Genomic DNA, 22,436 nt, shown 5'->3' on the forward strand with positions numbered 1-22,436 from the left:
GGATCTGGGGCTGCTGCCCCCTGGGAGCCCCCCCAGAGCACTGAGCCTGCCCCACCACACCACCCCCCAGCACCCCGTCAGGCTGGGAGCTGGCTCCGGGAGATATTAATCAGTATTTCTGCTCTCACCACAGGCTCGCCACGGGAGCGCCACCCAGACCGCTTCTGCTGCCAACACCGTGCCAGGGAGCAAGCAGCGGGAGTGTGCAACACTCCTGCTAAAAGTTGGTCATGGCTGAATGACATAAACAAGCAGTCGGAAAGGCCAGGCTTCCACTCATGCAAAGCCTCCGCGTTATTTATCAGCCCTTCAGACAACTCACAGCAAATTACATCTGAGCATCCCATTCACTCTGCTTCCATACGTCCCGTGGTTCCTGGAGAGTTAATATTGAAATTTTCATAACTACAGAATTGCCTAAACCAAGCCCTGTGCTGAGCTGCACGCATGCTTGAATTTCATGTAATGGTGCTAAAGCCAGCTTGGCTTTGCATCAGTCCCAATGACCGTAAAATCAGCGTAACTGCAAAACTGCATCCTCACCCCGTGCCACTCCCCCAGAGCTGGTACGGCTGGCTACGCGGGAGCACCAGCCGTTATGTGGTGGGTTGGGAACAAGCACGGCTAAAGTTGCCTGGAGCCCTGCGTCCCTCGCTGCCCTCCCCACACCCTGCCCATGGAGACCCCCTCACGCCAGCTGCCAGGCTGCTCTGCACAGGGCTGCTCATGGAGGCAGCAGCTCTGCCTCGGGCAAGGTGTGCAGAGTGTCCTCAGGCTGTTCCCTTCTCCCAGTTCCAATAACGTCACCCATTAGTGGCTGAAAGGGACATCCTGAACAGGCAAAAGCCAACCACCAAAGTCATAGAAATCCTTCTCATTTTCAGCTGAAGGCGTGACAGAGAGGCTTATCAGCTGACCGCACCGAGCACTTCAGACTGAAGTCACAGCCGTTCATTATTTTTCCTGCCTAGGGTAGGAGTAATAAAAATTTGTAAGATGCATGAGGCATTTTATAAGAATGCCCATGTTTTTTTTTTTCTACATTTCACCTAAAATTGGCTTTGATTTCATCTTCACTACGTGAACCAGGTGAAAAGTCAGTAAGCGATCACCATGATGAAATGGTACCCAAGGCAGACACTTCTTTTCGCTCCATACAACATACTGCAAATGAACTTTTCCTGTCCAGCCTCAAACATGCTTTGCTAATTGATTTTTCTGCTCATTAGTACCAATATAAGTTATATTGAGCACTTAATAGAAACCATCTTAACACCACTGTCGTAAATTCACAATGTTGTATATAATCTAGCCAGGCAAGTGTTTTTTGTGTAAAATCACAAATACATATGCCTGCAAAAACATTAACACCCAAATGCTATTCAGTTATGCACAAGTTTAAAAATCTATTAATAACCTTAGTAGAGAGCTCCTCTGCAAAATCAGATGCATCCAGGCAGGCAATTCTTTAGAGGCAAAGTAAAGAGCTATTGCACTGCAACATAACAAAGAACGATACCATGACCATACCTATATTTCATGCCTGTTTGCTTTGCGGTGGATTCTTTTAATGAAATGTGGTGCTGAGGGGTAAATGTCCCCAGACTGCGAGCAATAATAGCCACTGTCCGAAATTTTGCCCGGGCTGCATTCACTACGTTTGGGGTAGTGGTGTTCTGCTTGCTGATGAGTCTGTCTTCACCATTTCGACTCTTCAAGTTGTGCTCTGTGCAGGCGATGGACACTTGCATCGCGCCCTCGGTAAACCTTTAGTCACCGTCCAGGTCGCAGCCAGAGCCTCCGGCCACCCTGACGTGGGCTGCAGGCTGCCCAGCAGCACAGGGCTCGGTCCCAAACGCTGCCGAGGAAACCTGCCGACCTTGAACTCACAGAAGTAGCCGAGGCAGCAGGGGGTCACCAGGAAAGCCGGGCTGCGTGCCTGCGATGCCAGGAGGAGAGAAGCCCCGAACTTGACAAAGCAATTGCAAGAGCCGATTTCAGCTCGCTCTCAGATCTCCCCTTGCAATATTTGCTGCTGCTTAGACAAAAGCATCCATCCAGTCAGGTGCTTTCAGAAACATAAAGCTGTTCCTTCATGATGAACCGTCAGCAGCACTCTGTCTTGATGCAGGCTTGCTTCTGGTTGCCGGTTTTAAATCTTAAATCGAGGCTTGCTTCTGGTTGCCGGTTTTAAATCAACGCAGGCATGCTGCAAGTGCTGGCTCCAGCACCCGCTGGACCACGAACTGCTGAACAGGCAGCCTTGCCGGCTGAAGAACCATCGACTCGCCAGCCAGCCTCTAAGGACCAGCAATATCCATCAGTTCTCCTTTGCCCAGATGCAGCAGTCCGCTACATCCCACCCATCGCAGCCCGCCCGAGCGCCGGGGCTGGCAGCGGGCGCGGGGGGCGGCGCGGCCCCGGCTCTGCAGCGGCTCCCGGGATCGCCCTGTCAGGAGCCTGCGGGAAGCATGGGAACGGGCCTCCTTTGTGCTCAGAGGGAAGGCAGGCGCTTCGGGCAGATGCCTCCCGTCAAAATAGCTGCCGGCATCGCTTAGCAAAGAGAGGACCTCTTATAGCGAGGAACAATTCAATGTTAAAATGGGCTAATTATGAAAAAAAAAAGGGGGGGGGGAGGGGAAGAAAAATCGCTCTGCTACAGTGTGCCAGTGAGTTAAGACATTAATCCCGTGTTTCTGGCACCCGGAGCCGCCGCCTGCAGACCCACGTTCGCAGCAGTGCCAGGGTTAATCCCTTCTCCCCCCCAGCAGCGCCAGCCAAATAAACCGCAGCGCGAAGTCTTTGAACCAAACCATCCCCGTCCCTTGCTGCAGTCGGGGCTGCAGTCGAAGCAGGGAGCTCGGCTCCGACCCGGCAGCTCGCGGGCCCCCCCCGGGCCGCCTCTCCCAGGGCGCTGGCTTTGGGCGCTGAGGGCAGGGGCAGCCCGGGGACCCCTGGGCTGGTGAGCTGCTCACCAGAGCAGTGGGAGGGCGAGGCAAGGATGGGGGCGGTTTGGAGTCACCCCCAGGACCCCTGCCCATCACTGCCACCCAGCAGAGCAGCCCTGTGGGAGGACAGGCGGTGGGGGGTGGTGAGCAACGGTTTGGGCGTGCCCTAGGTGCAGACCCATGGGAGAGGGTGCTCATGGGGTGTGCATGGGTGGCAGTGCAGAGCGGGTGGGTGGGTGGGTGAGGGCTGGGGCTGCGGTCACCCGCTGTCCTTTCCCCAGCCCTGCACAGGCTGGTGGGAAATGGTCTACAAGAGTTCCCCACACCCCACTCCTAAATCTGCCCTCAGACTCCCAGGAGGGCTGGGGTGAGGGTGTGGGCACCTCTGGAGGCCCTCTCACCCACCTCCTGCTCATTGGCCAGGCTGCCCAGGATCCTGTCCCGTTGGGGTGTGAATAACTCCGAGGCTGGAGACCCCACAGCCTCCCCAGTGACCTGCCAAGCTCTCTCCTGCTCAAGGCACGTGAAGGTGGAGCAGGAGCAGTGGCAAGAAGAGAGAAGCTGGAGGTGCTGGTGTGGCGATGACAACCTCTTTTGAACTCAGGATGACAAACTTTTTATTTCCTCCCCTGCAGCGGGGGCACACCACAGTTTTCTCTCCCCCACCCATCCTGCTGAGGAGGGGGAGTGTGAGAGCAGCTGGGTGGGCAGCCGGCAGCCAGCCAAGGCCACCCACCACCCAGGGTGAACAGCTTCTGACAATCTCTCTGCAGTTTGTTTATCTAATGTCTCATTAACGTTTCCATCTTTGAGGATGGAAAGCATTATATCAGCGTAAAGAAAGTTACTTTATGATATTTTCCAAAAGATGTTTAACAGTTAATCATACAGCAGACCCACAAACTCCCAGCCGTGAGTGGGCCCCTTGGACTCGCCCTCAGGCACGGGTTCAGGGCAGATGGACCCCTTGGCATAAGGTTTGGAGGAAGGGAGGGCAGGGCTGATCTGTGGGGTGGAAGTCAGAAAGTTAAGTAATAACCAGCTGACCTAACCGCTGCAAGGCTCTGTCTCAGACACAAGATTTAGCTTTGAGAGAGTTTCCAGACATCTAATCAGTGAGTTAGTATTACATATCACAAATAAATGCTGTCAAATACCCAGAAAAGAGTGTGTCATCTGGGGGCACAAGCCATGGGGTCACTGACACCAAGGTGCCCCACAGTGGGGCCTCGTCCAGGACAAACTCCATGTCTCCATGGGACTGGGGGATGCGGCTGGAGCGTGGGTAGCACCCACAGGGCTCTGCCTTGACAGCGCAGCCAGCCCAATGCAGACTAAGCACCCACTCGGCTTTTGGAGGCCAGCTTTTCTATTTCAGAGCCCAAAGCCAGATTGACAAAACCGGGATTATTTCTTTCTCTGATGGACATACAGCATCCTCTTGCTGGGCACAGATATTTCAAGAAGATGTATTTTTACATATTGTTCTATACGTGTCTGGACAGTTCCCGTTGCAGCCAGCAGCTGGCTCTGCCAGCACTGCCAAATGACGTGACTTGGTCCTGGGGACGTGCCCAGGTCACTGTCACCCAGATCCTGGTCACTGACCCTGCTGCCATGGCTGCCCATGCCCTCAGGTGCCAGGCGAGGGGACAGAAAGGGACAGTCACGTTCTGCGCTGGCACATCCTGCAGAGCATATTAACTCAAGCCGCTTAGCTTCGGAGGGGTTACAGTCTCTGCCAAAGAAATATGTATTTAAATACAGGATTTATTTCATTTCCCTGAACAAGATAATCACTTCTAGACTAAAATGTTAGAATAACATAATTTTGTATCATGAAAACCCTGAGCTTATAAAACAAGAGGCACGTGACAGCCTCAATGGAGGACGATACTGGAGTGCGGTAGCAGCTCAGGTTCAGCCATGAGCCCCTGGCCAGGCTCTCCGTGCTGCTTCAGTGCCACCAAACCGCTACAGATGCAGCTATTTTGCCAAGTATGCGTTTCCCCCCTGAGGAAGATGACAATTGCTCACTAAATAACTTGCTCAAAATGCTTCATCAAGCAAATCTGTTTTAACACAGATGCTCATGACCACACTGGGTTTGCTTTTCCTGTGATCCCCATTGGTCCCCATCCCAGGAGCTGCTGCACCCATCCCGGGGTTCAAAATAAAGACAAGAGCCAAACACAGACCTACAGCAAGCAGGATGCTCTAGGCAAGTGCAGAAGCCAGGAGATGTTCTATAGCTCCTACACAAATACACGTTTCAATGCTCTGAACAGTCTGTTTCTTCGCCCAGGACCTTGCAGGGGCAGGATGACATGCATTGCTGCGGCAAGCAGAATGGAAACCTCCAAAAGGGAAAAAACACTTTATTCAGACCTGGTTTGGTCCCTGTGGAGGCACCAAGGGGAGCTGCGGCCGTGCAGCTGAGCGGGTGATGGACAAGCCCTTCTCCGGTGCTCCCCGCAGGCAGGGCTTGCAGCACTGGCTAAACTGGGGGCACAGGGGCTCTCCGCTCCTGGGGGCCGGGCAGTAGCATGTCTCTTGCTGTAAAAAGCAGGAAAAAGATGCTTCTGCAGCCCAAAATATAAAAATAAAATTAGGTCCTTCGGTCTGGGTTAGATGAAACATTTCAAGCCGACGCTGAGCTGGCCCTCTGGCACAGCTCAAGCTGAACGTGCTGTTTGCTTCTTTCTTTTTTTTCTTTTAAATTTCACCTTCTGGTGAAGCAACTTTGAAACTTTATGCCAAGTTTGGCTTGAGACTTTGCTTCCTGATGGCTGCAGTCATAGGCTATTTACACTAATTACTCTGCCGTGCCATTCTGCCAAAGCAGAGCATTTCACTGAACAAATATCAATTAGCATCTTATTAATTTCCTTAAATTTAAGCTGATTGCCAGCTAAACCTGTATTTTTGGTAATACCAATATGCTGCATATAAATTCTGGCAGGCTCTGTCAATCTTTTAAGATGGCAAGTCTTAATTTCATGCCTTTCTTGTGCTCAGACCTCAGCAGAAGTCTGTACTTGCAATAGCCACATATGTTAATTAAACAATATGCGCTGCACAAGCAACGAGGCCAAGCCAGCTGGTGAGCATGGGCTAAAAGGTAGAGCAGATTGCCTCTGCCTCCATCCCTGCGCTGTTCAGGCTTTTACCAAGTAAAACCTTTACTTGCAATGTGTTAAGGCCAGTAAAACCTTTACTTGGTAAATATATAAAAATTTTTATAAGTAAAAATTTATTAAAAAAATTATTTTAAAAATGCTTTTTTTTTCATCACCAGTTGCAAAGTTAATGTTTCTACCTAAAAAAGTAAACTGGAAATTTTCATTGGTCTATATAAAATCTCATCTTTTACATAAATAATCTGAGTATTTCTCAATCTTAACCTTAATTTCTTACAAAATTGTCTTTTAAATTTTGAGTGCTGATAAAACGAATCCATCCCAGTTACCTCCCTGGGACGAGGAACTGCGGCTCCATGCCTGAGCAGGTGGGCGCCCAGGAAGGCTGCCCCACATACACCCTCTGCACCACCCCTCACCACTGCAGGGACCTCGGCAGCTACCTGGCTCCGAGGCTCCAAATAACGCATTTTTGCTTTGTAAGGGAGGCAGGATTGGCACATCTGCAAGGACACGTGGGGGCTGTGGGCCGGCCAGTGACCCCAGGACGTTCTCAATAATCACAACATAATTAGGGTACGTTTTCACCTTACTTCAGTTAGAGGTTTATGCACTGTGGAAGACACACCATGGTGTTTGGCTGCAGGTTGCGATACGGAGGAGAGCTGGACACCAACCACATGCAGCCAGTTACATAAACCCACATCCCTGCATGCTAACCAGCAATCCAAGTCACCAATAGTGATGCCATCTCAGCCAGTTTAAGCTCTTTAACTGAAATTCTTCAAAGTTAAGAGAAGACAGCAACTTAATACAGCAGCGAACGTAGCACCCATCAGTGCCCATGTCAGATGAGCCCCTCTGCGAAGTTTCTTTGCTAGAAGCCTTCCTTTTTAGCAATGCATAAAATTATTTTCAGTTTAGCTATTTTTTGTTTAAGTTGTGTCTCCATATATATCATATAGTGGTGGGTGAACAGTTAATGATACTTTCCAGTCCATTTGGGGGCTGCGCCGAGAGCACCAGCTGCTCACACCAGATTACACTTGTGCAGCCGCAAGCCTCTCCCAGGGCTCATGGAGGGACTTTGCCAAGGCCCGTGGGTGGGTCGGTGTCCCTGCCAGGCGTTGGGGACCTCCTGCAAGCTGGGGATAGAGGGTGCCACCGAGCAAGTTGCCTGGGATGTGAATCTGGAGGAGCCCTGATGTCCCGAGCACCCCCATGCCTGCCTGCCAGGGGCTGTGTGCCAGTACCCCTCAGCTGAAGCTTGTGCTGACCCTAGGGCAGCATTCAGACAGCTGCTCCTGGCAGGTAAAGGGCATTTACTCCACAGCACAAAGCAGCCATGTGCTCCTCCCGCTGGGGGTTTCTGGTTGTCTGAGTCCCCTCTCTTCCAGGGCACCCTTTGGGCCAGCGCATTTTGACATCCCCACCAGCCTCGCAGATGCTTCTCGAGGTGCTGCCAGCAGGCATGCAGAGCTCTTGGAGAGGGACACAGTTCAAACTGCTTTTGTTCTCGATACCACCACAATGCTATGCATAAGCAGAAGTTTACGGTTATCATTGCTCACTATGGCACTGCAAATCATCAGCATTGCATCACCACTGCATAATTACATGCAATATTAAATGCGAAGTCTGAACCATTTTCCCAGCGCCGCAGACACAGGCTCTTCCCGCCGGTGGCCGCCCAGGCCAGGCTGACAGCAGCTCTCTGTGCTGCCTTACAGGACCTCAGCCGGGCGTCTGCAGAGGAGATCCCACCAGCACTCTGCAAGCCAGCAAAACCAGCACCTAACTTGGCTCTTGGGTGTAAAATGCAGTACAACCCTTAAGTACCAGCTGCTGTATAACCCTGTAGCTGCCTCTACCCCGGCAGCTTTCCCTCTGCTCCCTACAGGGAAGGAACCTGCCCTCTGCACCCATGGCCAGAGCAGCTCCAGGGACCAGTGAGATGCAGCAGGACAGAAAAAGTCACCACTTCCAGGCTAGAGGCACATTAAAAATATGGTTTCAGCGTTCATGATAGAGTTTTAACCACGTTGGACATTTTGACAGGTGCTCAGCAGGACTTTGCATGCAATGTGATTGGATCAGCCAAACTTCAGAAAGCTGCACGGAAGCACTAAAAATGCAGCTGACAGCGCCGTGATGGCAGGATCCCACTCCAGAAGCGGGGCCTGGGGAATGCAGAGTTCTGCCCTTGGAGCTTTTCCATCCGAAAAATGCCCTTCTTTATTTTATCCGACAGACCAGATCTTGCTACAGCCACCGCAGTCTATCCGCAGCTGCCTTTCCAAAATCCAGCGCAGATGTTTTAGGTAGTAGTCTCCAAGACTGGCCTTCACAAGAATTATCTTAATATACCGTCACAAATCCTTGATTTTCAGACTTCCACACAATAATTTTTCCGCAGCACAGCACAACGCACTCAGAGAAATTCGGTGTTATGTCCCAATAAAAGTTTCATTGGGCCATAAAAGCTCTGATTATAAATACAGCCTGTGCGCATCTCTCAGCCATTTCACTCCATCTCAATAGCTGTTTGAAAACAGGTTTCCTGCTGGGCTAATTACTTATGATTGCAGTAGTTCCATTACATCTCCATAAATTGGGCTGATATGGACACTGGCGAGATAACAAGCGCTGCCACCCAGGAGAGCGGGGAGAAGAGGCCAGGAGTGAGCTGGCATTAGGATGCATCTCCCAAAAGGGCTTCCATGGTATTAATTTCAATTAACAGCCGAGGCCCTGCTGCAGTGGGATGCTCACCCGTTCAGCTGAGGAGTGGTCCCGTCTGAAACAGCAGTAATGAACCCCACAGCGATTTGTAGCTCTTTCAGGGCGTATCTAAACCCATGAGGAACATTTATTTTTGATAACAATGCTGGAAGCTCGGCAAGGAAATGAGCTGCAGAACAAAAGCATTGCGCTTATCTAGCAAACAAGTCGTCATATTTTAACTGGTTTCACATGAAAAACTTAATTTGCATTTGTAATTGGACTTGAGGAAGACTGATCAAAATTCCCATTAAATGTTTTTTAGTTAAAACACATTGTTCTGGCAGGTTTTCAGCCAGGCTGGCTGCAGCGCCCAGCCCGGGCTGCCTCTGATAGCACATGAGATTTGTTATCAGCTCCAGCCCTGCGCCTGCCGTCTGGGCTCTGAGGGCTCCATCCTCTCAGAAGGGACCGAAACCAGGAGCGTAAGAGCACGGGCAAACGGAGCCAGGCTGCTGGCCCTGCTAACACGTGCAATGTGTTAAGGCCAGGGTATAAATAAGGCAGCATCGTCGCAGGCCCAGGAAGGCATGCTGTGTGAAACTGTAAACGCTGCCCTTCTCTTCTGCAGGGGTAATCGCCACGTTTGATTAGAGATTCTTCAGGATGTGATGAAACGATAAACGAGTCAAAACTGGCATGAAAAATACACTAGCTTTGCTTAATTCTAATTAGAATTGAGCCAGATGCCAGCAGGGTTATACATGTGTGAGATGGCTTCCCTGCGGGCAGCGCTGCTTAGGTTTTCTGCTCTGCCCGAGCGGGATCTGAGCCCCCAGAGCAGAAACCCTCGGCTACAGTCTCACCACGGCTGCGCCAGGTCGCCCTGCAGAAATGGGGGTTTAAAAATAAGTAGCATCAAAGGAGAAAATTCGCCTGTTCCAACTTCCTAAACCCACCCGGTTTCAGAGCCTTCCTTTTTTTTTTTTTTTGCATGCATTTCTATATGGTGTATGCAATCTGTACATCATATAGAGATCCACTCACGAGGAATTAATGAACAAACTCCCACCTAATTTTCAATTCCCCCAGATGTCCAAGGCGCCCGCTTGCCAGCACCCTGTGGATGCTCATTGCCTGCACCAGGAGCACCCACCGGGAGCTGACAGCATCCCCTGGTACAGCCCCCAGGCACCAAGGGAGCTGCCTGCTACCAAAGAACTATGCAATAGTTATCCAGCTCTACGTAATATTAAATAAATTGTCACTTAATATAATGTGAAAGAATCAATACTGAAACTGAGACCCAGAGCTTTCCATGTCTTACAAAGAGGATGTAACGAACCAGGTGCCCAATTCAATTAATCAGTCACTTATCCCTGCAGATGGAAAACATCCACCAGAATATTGCCTATCACCCTATTAGCTGCACTACCCCCCACTCCAAACCAGGTAATTTAATTTTTCCATGTTATCTATCTGTTTCATTTCTCAGATGACTGAAAGCCAGTGGCTTACAAGATGGGCTCCAGAAACGACCTTTATTTTAATGCATTGTAACACATTGAACATGATTAAACATTATTAAAACTCTTAGAGCTGCACAAAGCTCCACTGCACAGTACAAGAGGTTTTCTTGTTTTTTTTCCCCCCAGGAGAGGCTGGAGCCCCTGATGCGGGTATCCTGGTTACTGAGCAATGCATCCCGGGCCCAGAGGAAAGGAGCATCCCCAGCAGTAGCAGCGTGGTCCCGGGGAGCCCACCGGTATCCCCGGGCATTCAGGGTTTTCGTGCCAGGCTGAGGGACACCAGACAGCACGTGGCCGCAGGTTGCTCAACACATTTCTCACTTCTGTTGTATTTCAGGGTTTTTCGAGGGAAGCAGCATCAGGGCCCACACATCCTCTCCCTGGGCAGTGTGGCAGGGCAGAGCCTGGTCCAGGGGCACCGAAGGAAGCGATGTCAGCCCTAACACCTGCCCTGAGCACAGCCCGCGGCTGCCGGCCAGAAACCAGCCTCCCTGCAGGAGGTGTGGAATAACAACTAAACGTTTTCAACTGCAACCAGTTTTTCTACCATAAAAATATAAAATAGTTAAAGGAAGGTGAGAAGTTAGAGAAACGCACTGAGGTTGGCAGCTCGTGGCAAACAAGTGGTTTTCCATTTTGCCATATTCATATTCTAGACCACACATACAAAAAATGCAGATTTTTCCCACGTTAACCTGACTGATAAATTTATTCCAAATAAAGCTCAGCTCAAGCTATGTTCTTCCAACTTGTCTGTGCTTATTGAATAGTAGATTTTAGGCAATTATGTATATTATTCTGTTATTCATACACGTCAAATATCACCCAAGCATTACTTGTAACAGCTTAAAACTCTAAATTAACTTATATGAAGAAATATGTTGCCAAGGTCTCGGTCTTGGATGCTGAATAATACACAACTCCATTCTGCCCTTTTCCGGGATGCGCTATAGCAGATGGATGACTAATTACCATACAATAACTTCTGACTCTTTGAGATGAGCTGGCAGAGGGTCAGAATAAAGGCGAGCTACCAGAGACTGCGCTGTTTGCAAAACTTTCTTCCAACAGATACCCCTTCAGCAAACGTCCCACTCACCTGGGAACCCTTGGCTTTCTCTTGAGCTGCATCCTTCTCTGGCCAGCGTGGGGACCTGCACTCTTTTGTGAGCAAACTAAATGACAGCTGAGTGTCTCAATCAGTGATTATCTTACATAAACCAATATTGAATAATAAGCACTATTAAAATATCACCTTCCCAAACAGTATTTTTTAAAAAAGAATTCTAATTCTTCTCCTGAGATTCTCTCTTTCAGCTGCCACAACATTTCTAATTATTAAAGTGAGTGGCACAGGGTAAGAATCCCATCAGCTACCTCCAACAAAACTGGCACAAGACCTCCCTCCCTGCATGGGAGAGAAAACTCTTCACATTGACCAGCACTCCCAAAATAATGAGAGGCATCTGTTGGAATTAGTCATTGAGGAGAATTACCACATCACCCAGAACAATGTCATTCGCTGAAATGCAGCAGATTACTAAGAATTGATCTTCAGTCCAATTAATTTTATCATTGCCTTTTCACACTGCCAGGCTCCTCTTTGGGGAATGTGATACAGCAAAAACCGTTGCGTCAGCACTTCCTCCGCAACTTAGTTACTAGCCTACATCGCTAGTTAAAAAATCATCATTTCAGGACTTCTGGAATCTGCTTTTTACCTGAACAGGGTGACTTCTTCCACCGGGAGGTCTTGCCAGAGCAGGCTTTGGGAACGTTTTGTGTTTGCTCAGAGGTGCAGGCAGAGCTCTGCTGCGGAAAAAAGCCAGGGGTTTTGAGAACTCTTTAGCTCCCTCACTTTTCCCTCCACTCCCTTTGGACTAAGGGGAAAAATATTGCTCTTTTCACTTCCAGAGCCCTCTGCAAAGGCTTTTTAACTTTTATTTTTGCACTCGAGGCAGGAGCACGATGTACCTCAGAGCGGCGTAATGTCATTTTAGTAAATTAAAGGCAAGGCACTGTCAAGTCTCCAAGTGATCTCCAAGCACTGCCAAGCACTTCCAAGCCAAGGATCCACTGTACTTCCCAGGGCCCCTGCTGGCCAGGCAAGTAGTCCCTGATCTCCGAGCGCATCCCAAACGGTATTGAACAACCACTTTCATACTGGAATGGCGCCCATTTAATTAACAAAAGGATTTGCAAGAGGGTCATTACTTATTGCCAAATGCATAACCGCTCATTAGGTCCTCAGGGGAGAAGAATAATTACTCTTGCAATCTACAGAGTGTCTTTTTCTGCAGTGAAAAATGTGCATTTCATCACCCCAGCTGGGATGGGTAACCGAGTGCTGTCAGGGGGATCTGCTTACCCCGCCTGTGGCTGGACAGCCAGGATAAGAGGCTCCCCCTGACAGTGTCATTGTGCCTATTTGGACACACTAAGGACCCCCATGTACTTCACAAATACCCCAGGAAAAAATAGCGGCCGTGCGACTGGAATTACAGAAACGCTGTGTTGTCTTCTGGAGTCTTTCTGGCATGGGGATGAAGCCAAGCAACTATGAAAATGCATACTGAAAACAACAAAAAAAAGCTTATCGGGCAGTAGCAGGTCCGCAGCAGGCAGTTTAGCCATGGAAAAAGCTGCCTTTCAAGTCAGCCTCCCCAGGCAGCAGCACACAGCAAAGCTGGGGAGAGCCCGGCTGCCTGCAGTCCCACCCGTGCACCCACGGGGGCCTTTGCCTGACGGGGAGATGGAGAAATAGAAAGGTGGTCACCTCAGTATGGCAAAAACCACAGAATAATAAAAATACATTTCAGTTGATCATGTTGGCTTGCTTAAACTGTAAAAAAAGCAACTTCTGATTCAAAGAACAGTGCAAAGAATCGCCCTGCTGAGCTCCATCGCTTGCTGAGCGTGCAGGGGTGATGCTGGTACTTCCAGAGCACACATAAGACATTCGTACTTGCACCAGCATGACAGACTGCCCAGAGGATGGAGAGTCATTGATTGAAGGAGCATCCTGAAATACTGTAGTTACACCTAGTATTTCATAGCAGATAGCATTAGAAAGTATATCTAGAAGTACCAAGAGCAGAATCCCCAGGTGATCCCCCACTCCAGTACTACTGCAGGGCACACACTCCAGCTCTGCCTCATGTTAGATTTGTTACTCCCGTGTTATTTACTGCAGTCCGTCCTGGGAAGCAGCCATGGACTGGAGCTGTGCCATGGGGGAGTCCCGCAGCAGCACCCCAGGAGCCAGCATCCCCTCCTTCAAGGCTAGCATCAGCCATAACCTAAATCTCCATCCACTTCCCTGACCCAGCAACTATTTCCTGATGCTGGAGTAATTCTGAGGAAGAGGAGAAAACTGCAATCTGAGGATGACGGGTCCCTGTGCCCGACAGCTCTCTGTTAAAATTAAGCTTGATTGGAATCACATTGCAGCTTTGCCTCCTCTCCTCTCAGACACTTACTCTGATTCTGCCAAATTCTTCCCAAATATTCCCAGGTCTCAGAAGGTCACTTCTTATCCTAAATGTTTTGTCTTTGGAATCTGCTGGACTGGACACAGTATCGCATTTCCAGGAAAGTTTCCTCTTTACATTACTCCAAGCTTGCAAGCCCTGCAAATTCTGAATGCAATGAAAATTCACTATTAATAATCATTAGTGTACAAACTAGGATTAATAACCAAGAGAAAAAATCAAAGGAATTCTCTAAGCACCAACTGGGCCATAGACCTGCACTGCTGGGGCTGAAAAGGGGCATTTTCTGCTCGTACTGGGAGACCTACAGTGGGAGGGAGGGCATGGGGCAGGAGGAGTAACTGCAGGGAGGAAGAAAGATGTTGGAAGAGCAGCTGCCATCGCATTTGGTTATTTACTTCAATTAAGCAAAGCAAAAGAAATGTGATTGCATCAGTATTGGATTTGTATTGAAGACCAAAATCCATTTTTATTCCACCTGAACCACAGCCATCTGTAATGCCAAGCACAGAGCCAGCATTGCCGGAGCACACACCACAGTTGGTGATACAAAGACCTGCTCTCAGCCTGGCATTGAAGCTAACCTCTTCAAAGGCTTGCCAGAGCCTGGTTTTATGGTCATTTTCCTCAAGGATGGAGCTTTGAAACAAACCAGCAACCTGACAGATGCTAGAGGAGGTTTAGCTGGGATTTTCCTAAACTCAACCCCCCTTCAATCCACTGTTCAGCAGTTTGTGTCAGTACAACGTATGGTGAGGTCCCAATGTCAGCAGATCCCAAAGTCAGCCCAAAGACTCCAAAAAAAACCTGTTTTAACCAAGACCACATGGACTGAGTTTTATCCCAGGGCATGCACACAGACTGCAGACTTCAAACCTGTATACAAATATACCCATAAATATCCCAAACTTTCCAGTCAGCCCCCTGGAGAGATGCTGGATATGCTCTGCACCACCAATGCCATGGCGGGGAGCGGAGAGCAGGCTCAGCAGGCAGCACCCTGCCCACGGAGCTGATGATTTATTCAGCATCTGGCAGCACAGGCTTTCAAGCTGGAGTTTGACAGGAGCAGAAGGTGCATGAAAAGCAGTAGCAAGCGTGCGAATTCCTGCTGGGCACCAGCAGGACCTGCTGCTCTGCACGCAGCTAAGGGTTAGCTGGGATTTACTGCTGAGGTGGTGAACTGGGAGGACAAAATTTGCTTTGTCTTCCACCTATGGCATGGGGAGCTTCCTACGGAAAGGTGTGAGTAACCCTAGAAGTACCGGCAGGGTGGATCTGAGCTTTTGCACAGCTTTGTTGAGGACTTTATACTGCAAAAGGAAGCACATGTGCACGTGTGTGTGCATACACGTGTGTGCAGGCACGCACGCATGTGTTTATTGCTGGCGATGGCAGCAAGGCAGAAAGCAGCAGGATCAGGAGCCAGCATCGTACAAACAGCTAAAGAGCTCCTCCTGCTGAAACCCAGCCGGGGAGATGGGGCTCACGCTGCACACAAGCTCTATGTACCATTCTTCCGAAGGAGTAAAATGGGATTTCTTACTTCATGGAGGAAATACCACGCTACAAACACCGTACACACATGCTGATACCCTGTTCACATCCTAACCCAGACACGTCCCCTGTTTTCATCCCATCCTCCCCCATTAGTGCGTGGTATGGGCAAGAACCCTACAAAAATAACACAAAAACGAAGGAGCAAGTGGAAACTGAAATCATTTGGAAAAAGGATAGACATGGGAATATCTGCCATTACCATTGCACTAGATAGCAGGCACTATAGTTTGAACGGACTGAAAAAGAAAAAAAAAAACCACTTATGAAAAATATGCTGGCTGTTAAGAAAAAGGACATAGCTGGATGCAGCTCTGTCGATCAATCTGCACAGGAAATAGGGAAAACATTAACGCTGTAAGCTATATCCCAATAAATGTAATGCAACTGTGCTCTGAACTGAGCAGATCAGGACGGGATTACAGTGCAGGATTATAGGACCATGTCGAGTGCTCTCATATATTTTGCCATCTAAAGATTAGATATTTTAAAGCTTCGATGTATGAAATAAGCCTGACCAAGGGAGCCTGGAAAAGCAGCTATGGCAAGGTGATCATTCCCAAATTCCCCTCTCTGTAGTAGCCCTGTGGGTGTATAAACACGACCCCAGAAAAAGGGACAAGGGCTGAAGAGTGCAATGTGCCTGCTCAACCCTTGCACATTTACTCGTCTCCTATTGCACAGTGCAAACACAGCCGTACCGGCACAGAGCAAAGCATCCCTGCGGATCAGCCACACAGCTCAGACAATGTCCAGGAGCAGGTGCTGAGGAAAGATTATAGAGAACTGAACAAAAATACAGTAATGCCGTTCCCGATATATCGTCTTGGCTTTCTGCCATCTGCCATTTAAAAATTTGCTGTGCTAGAGGTTAAATCCACCCCTTTGTATTTAATAGCCTTTGATGGCCTTGCCTGATAACTAATAACATTTTGAACATGCTCATACTTTCAGCATCCAAAACATCCCATGAGAGTGAGTCCCCCAATTTCATTACAAGATGCAGGGAAAGTGTTTCCTGTGTTTTAAACCTGTTGTCCAGAAATTTCATTTGCATTCCCCCTGGTTCCTGCGTTATGGGAGACAGTGAGTTATTGCCACAGGCTGTTCCTGATTTTAAACACATCTGCTGTAATCCCTGTCAATCACCTTTTTCCTAAGCTAAAAGCCTGTTTAATCACCCGGTGTAGGGACAATCCCATCACTCAGAGCCCTCTGCTTTCTGTAGCCCAGCTGACTGTATCCATTTGAAATGGGATGGCCAGCACTGACTGCAGGATTTAAAATGTCAGCTCCCAGAAATTTATTAAAAAACACAGTATTTTACTGTTAAGCATGTTAAATTTTCTAACACGGTGTTTGCCTTTGTGTCTACCACAAGTTGACATAACTCAGGCATGGGGGGGACTTTTCAGCAATAGTTCTTCTGCAGGAGTATTTTATCTCTTTGTGCATGCTGGTCAGTGCCTTCAGTGGTCACCACAAAATTGTGGTACTCACCAAAAGCCTTTTGCTATTTCAGGATTTGAACCTGTTACCCAAGTGCCATAATTGCCTCAGTGAGGTTACCAAACTGGATAGCCTTTCTAGTAAGTTTAGCATGTTTGATCTCTAGTAATACTTAGAAAGTAAATAACAATGTAGTTGAAAAACAACATTCATTCTGGCGCTGCAGACTGCATAGTTCACTCCCTTATTGCTTTTCCTGACACAGACCTGTACCACCGTAAGACACACACCAAATGAGACATACAAATCACAGCCCTTTTGCCATCAGCTTGTCCCTAGAGTTCTCTGGTATTTCCTCTTGCTGTATTTAGCCACAGTAAGTATTTTCATTTTTCAGAATTAAGAGATATCGGCTATCTGGTCACGGCAATATTTTTATTACCAGCACCTCCGCCTGCCATGCACCAGTACGAGCCACCTCCTCCTCCTCATGCATCAAACAAGATTGCAAGTGATTTGGGGAAAAAGAAGAAGCTGAGTGAGGCTGGGTTTTACTACCAGTTTGTCTCTGACAATTTGCAGGTGCCCTCTCCTCCCCGTGGTCACCGTGGCTAACTCCTTGCAGCACCGGCTGAGCGCTCGCTCTGCGATGGTGATATTTCCCATTGCAATCAGAAAATAAATGAAAAAGCAGCCCATCCTGCAAAGGGCTACCTGCTTGCCAGTCTTCATACAAGAGCTTCAGTGTGACAATCCTAAATTTCAAGTTTTTAATTAGCTGAACCAACATAAGCAACATGAACTGGGTAGAGCATTCCAGCACTTTCTCAGGATGCAGGAACTCCTGAAGGACAGCCTCAGGGGGGCTCGCTCCAAATGAAGCAAGTTTGCCAGGGACTTGTGTGCTGTGGGAAGAATTCACCCTCCCTGCACAAAACCTCAACTAAATATAAAACAGATAAAATATGTCTAGAAAACTGTACCCCCAGCTCAGAAGGCTGCTGCGTGGGTTAATCCAGCAGCGCCTCTGGAGTCCATGACCTCCATAAATACTTTCCACCTATAACATTTGCCAACAGCATGTTTTGCAAAAGCTGCCTGGGTGCTTTTGCAAACATATATATATAACATTTCACCTTTGGGCCCTCAAACTGCAGCTGCCCAAGCACAGAGACGCTATTGTAGCCATGGATGAGCAGAATACTGAGAAGTTTTACAGTCACAGCTTCCCAGCTGTGAGGACAGACCCAGCCCACAGAGAGCTCAAACCCCTGCAAAGTGTGTATGGAAGGAAGCCGTGCAAGGAACACCCTGTTGGATAATAAGACATCAAATTGGCTTTGCAAATGGCGTTTCGTCTGAGAGAAATACTATTGTCATCAGAAACAAACTAAGCTCATGCACTGCTGCACTTCCAGTTGTTCAGTAATAGGCTGAACCAAGCTGTATTTGCTAAAGCAATGAAAGGAAAAAGAACTAATCATCCTACAAATAAACCAGCTTATGTGTATTTAGTAAGTGTTTCTTGTTAACAATTCATTACTTTCCACACATAATTAAATAGCTCTTAATAAAAAAGGAGGGTTTTTTTGGGCTGTCTTTAGACTAGACCTGTGGATATCTGAAGAAATATCTGGAAGGCAAAACAAGCCACGCTGGAAAAGAAAACGTTCAAGCTCACAATAAAACTAGAAGAGCCTCTGTACTTCTAAAGCTAGGAGAGCAAAAATCTACAGAAAGCAGCAAGCAGTAACTGCCGGAAAATCCCTCCCGCCCTGCCGCAGAGCCCTCTCTGCACAGGCCTCTCTCCTGCAGAAGTCTTCCTTCTCCTGGATATGGTATATGTGAAATGCAATATTTTATAGCTGTTTCTGTCAACTATGAAAAATGCACATACTTAAAATAAAGCATATGCTTGAATCCATCAGCTTCAATAGAAATTAAGCATATGCTTTATTTTACCATGACTAAAGGCTCCATTTTATAAGCCGAGAAACAGAGAGGTGTATGAAGCGATTTGCACAGAGCCCGTGCTAGAGCTGAGCATGCAACCACAGCCCTTGCACTGGGTAAAGCCTCAAGGCCAACACCAGCTAGCTACCTCAGGAGCACAAGACAGTCCCAGAATATCTCATTAATCACATTTTTCTGTGACTTAAAAACTCAGTCTCCAGCGCATCTGGGGATTGGGTATCCATCCCTACAGAAGTTTTCTCCCCAACCTCTTTGCAGGTTTTCTCCTCCAGGCTGGGCACGTTTTCTGTGCAGCAGCAGATAGAGATGAACATTGCTGTTGAGTTTTGACCAATGCATTTTTGACTCAGTAGCAGCCAGATTCAGTATGAGGGAGGTGTCAGTACATCAGGGAGGTCTGCAGGATAATCTCCTGTGGAGGAAACTTTAGACACCAGATCATAACTGCTTTATGGGAACACTGTGTGACTACAACATTACTTCTGCTTCTCAGCGAGGGCACAGTAAGTGTTAAACTATGTCTGGAGTGGATCAACACCATAGAAAGTGCAGAATTAGCAGAGAAATAAGATAAATGGGAACTTTAGTGTGTGTACTAATACCAACCGTTTCAAACACAACTGCCACATGGGATTAGGATCATCAGAAGGGGAGCAAAAGAATTTCTCATTAGAAGGGAGGCAAGCTTCCAGATCCGAAAAACCCAGTTAATCAGAGTATCTCGCTCGGGGACAGCATCGTTCCTGCTAACCCAGAGTGACGCCAGGCATTACTTCTATCATAGCTCTGCTCGGAGCATGGCATCCCTGGGATGCCGTTCCATTGCCTTTGGACATTTTCCCTTTTCATCACTCAAACACTGCAGGCTCAGTTCTCTACTCATTTACATCGGCTTTCAAGGCTGAGTAACCCCAACTTGCTCCAAGAATTCCCAGCCAGCGCCGGCAGAGCAGAGGTACAAAGCCCTTTGCCGTTTCTTCTGATGCTGGCTCCAAAGCACTTCTTTTACACACTCGGTCCTCCCTGGACAGTGTCTCCAAAGAACAAGAAATTTCCCCGGCCAGCAGCTAAAGCTGTGACACAGCTGTGCTGTTTCCATAAAAATAGTAAACATGTTGTCTTATTTCAATTTTAAGCTCAGACCAGCCATGGGCAAAAGTCAATCTCTTGGGAAAGCAAATGTTTCAAAGAAAAATTTATTTTATTAGAAGCACAGAGAATGTATCTAGTTTTCATATGGGATGTTATCCTTTTAAAATTAATCTCTTTTGAAACAAAACAAAATGACAACTGATAGACTAAGCACACTGATGTCGTCCTCACCCATCGTCCCCCAGCCTACACCCTCTTTCCCCAGGCTGTCCCAGCTCCCCACATGGATGAGGTCCTCTCCCTTGCACGCCCTTTCTAACACACAAGACATGTATTTCACAGCCTGAACCCAGCCAGACTCTTGCTCCAGTTTTAAGGCAGAGCGGGGACAGACATTACATTGAAGCACCAGCCACAGTCAGAACACCTCTATTCTCCATGTTTTCTGTTTCGCTGTTCAGCCGTTATGCTTTTAATGCACATAAATAAATGAGCTTTTATTAAAACATCAGAAAGAGTAAATACTTATACCGAAATTTGAAAGAGGCAGTTCAGTAGACGGAGACAAACAACTAATGTTAGAAGAAAAAGATCAAATTTAAAGTTTTAAGAGAATAGATCACATGTATTTAGCTTTGCTCAAAGTCATGCTAATTCTTATGGTACTCAGAAAACTTAGAGAAGAAAAGCTACTAAAGCAGACAACGTCTTCAGATTTTGTAAGCTTGCCTGAAGGTGTGCACAGGTTGCTCAGTCAAGTTACCCGTAGTTTTAGCTGTTTGCCGCCGAACAGCCAGCCACCAAGTACCCCAGCAAGGGACATGCAGAAGTACCTGTACTTCATTCCCGTCTCGGCTCGGACAGTCTCTTGCAGCGACAGCCCATGCAGGTGCAGGAACTTCTCCAGCTGCTTCAGCTCGGCGGCTCGGCTTGGCTTCCCCGGCCAGCCCGCGGCAGGAGGGCAGGTTCTGGGAACCGCACTTTGCTTTTTACCTTTCAGGAGTGCTTCGCTCGGCTTCTGCAGGCTTGGCTTGTGGGTTGGGATATCCGCACAGGCGGGCTTGTACAAATGCATGGTCCACACGCAGAGCTACAAAGAGAGACCCTCAATGCCCAGCAGACGCTGGAGTATGGGGTCCTCAGGAGCGTCCACCCTACAGTCTGCTGAAAGGAGAGGCCAGTGCCATCACACCCCCACCAGTACAAGATGGTATGAGCTGGATTGTGTTGCCCAAGAGGACCACAGGACTATGGAGCACTATCTTTCCCCCAGCCATTCTTTATATTATTGCAACTGGCTCATTTTAATTGATGCCCAGGATGGATTCTAGCCAAGATCAGCAATCTTGTTCATCTGCTGAAACCTATAATGGTCAAGTACTCCAAGGGATAAGGATTGCCAGTGGGAATAGAGCACCGACCCTGTTTCCCAGGTCTTATATTTAGATAATGAGAAATATTTGTTTGGGATTCAATCCAAGGCCAATAAACTTAAAACAAATATTTTCACAGGGTTTATTTCAGGCCTTGGCCTGGACAGATGAATGCTGCAAGCATCTCTTATGCAAGTCATTAAAACATTTTGTTTTCTCATAGTTCATTGTAAACTCTCACAGCTCAGGTTACCCGGTCTGTAAACTTCCCCAGTATCTGCAGCCTCCTGGGGCTTCCACAATTAATTAGAAAACAAAGGCTACGGAGCAGTCAAACACCAAGAAGAAAAAAATAACCTAAAAACAAACAGACACAAGAAATACTTGAGAAAGGAATGAACTACAGGCATCAGAGACGGGGCAGGGAAGGAGCACCAGCTTTTAGGAGGCTGCATGCCCCCGCAGGAGCCCATGTGTGGATGGAGAGGGGCTGCAGGAGGGGAGCCGGCAAAGCCCCCGGATGCCACCAGCCGCTACAAAACCTCCCGCTCCATAGAACCAGCTGCCTCTCGGCACAGGGCAGCAGGCAAGGACACAGGTACAGGTCTGAGCACTATGCCTAAAAATAAACATACCAAACCAACAACCAGTTATTTCACCACTGCTAAATAGCAAACAAAAATTTTCTGGTTCTCAGGGTCTTCATCCCTGAGGGGTGATGGGAGAAACAGCCCAGGTTTTGCTGCATCACCAAAGCCCGTGCCTGAGGGCATCCAGCACCCTTCAGTCAAGGTAACATCCAGGAGGACCAGAGTAACCTTTTCTGGCCAACACCAGCTCACAGCGAACAAGTAATGACAATGTGTGAATGCACACCATGGAGGCAGATTTCTGAGGCTCTTTTATTTTAAAAACTCAACCCATTTTCTGACTGTCATTTCAATCCCAAATACATCAGAAAAATAAGTTAAATCATAGAATCATAGAATCATAGAATATAGAATAGTTTGGGTTGGAAGGGACCTTTAAAAGTCATCTAGTCCAACCCCCCTGCCGTGGGCAGGGACATCTTCAACTAGATCAGGTTGCTCAGAGCCCCGTCCAGCCTGACCTTGAATGTTTCCAGGGATGGGGCATCCACCACCTCTCTGGGCAACCTGTG

General features: G+C 48.1%; 1 protein-coding gene across 5 annotated transcripts in view; it reads right to left on the reverse strand.

The window, feature by feature from the left end:
* The window catches only part of KCNAB1 (potassium voltage-gated channel subfamily A member regulatory beta subunit 1), a 78,950-nt gene that overhangs the window by 51,751 nt on the left and 4,763 nt on the right, over positions 1 to 22,436 (reverse strand). For 2 of the 5 annotated variants that reach the window (XM_019472027.1, XM_009279193.1), the window contains exon 1: positions 1,531 to 1,751. The exons of 2 other annotated variants lie outside the window; for them this stretch is intronic. In XM_019472027.1, coding sequence (XP_019327572.1) covers positions 1,531 to 1,751 — 221 coding nt within the window. Of the gene's footprint in view, positions 1 to 1,530; positions 1,752 to 20,734; positions 20,977 to 22,436 lie in introns of those variants that run through there. One more of the 5 variants, XM_009279185.1, reaches the window with a different exon arrangement.

The sequence above is a fragment of the Aptenodytes forsteri genome, unplaced genomic scaffold, assembly GCF_000699145.1.
Source record: "Aptenodytes forsteri isolate BGI_AS27 unplaced genomic scaffold, ASM69914v1 Scaffold299, whole genome shotgun sequence".
NCBI lineage: Eukaryota > Metazoa > Chordata > Aves > Sphenisciformes > Spheniscidae > Aptenodytes > Aptenodytes forsteri.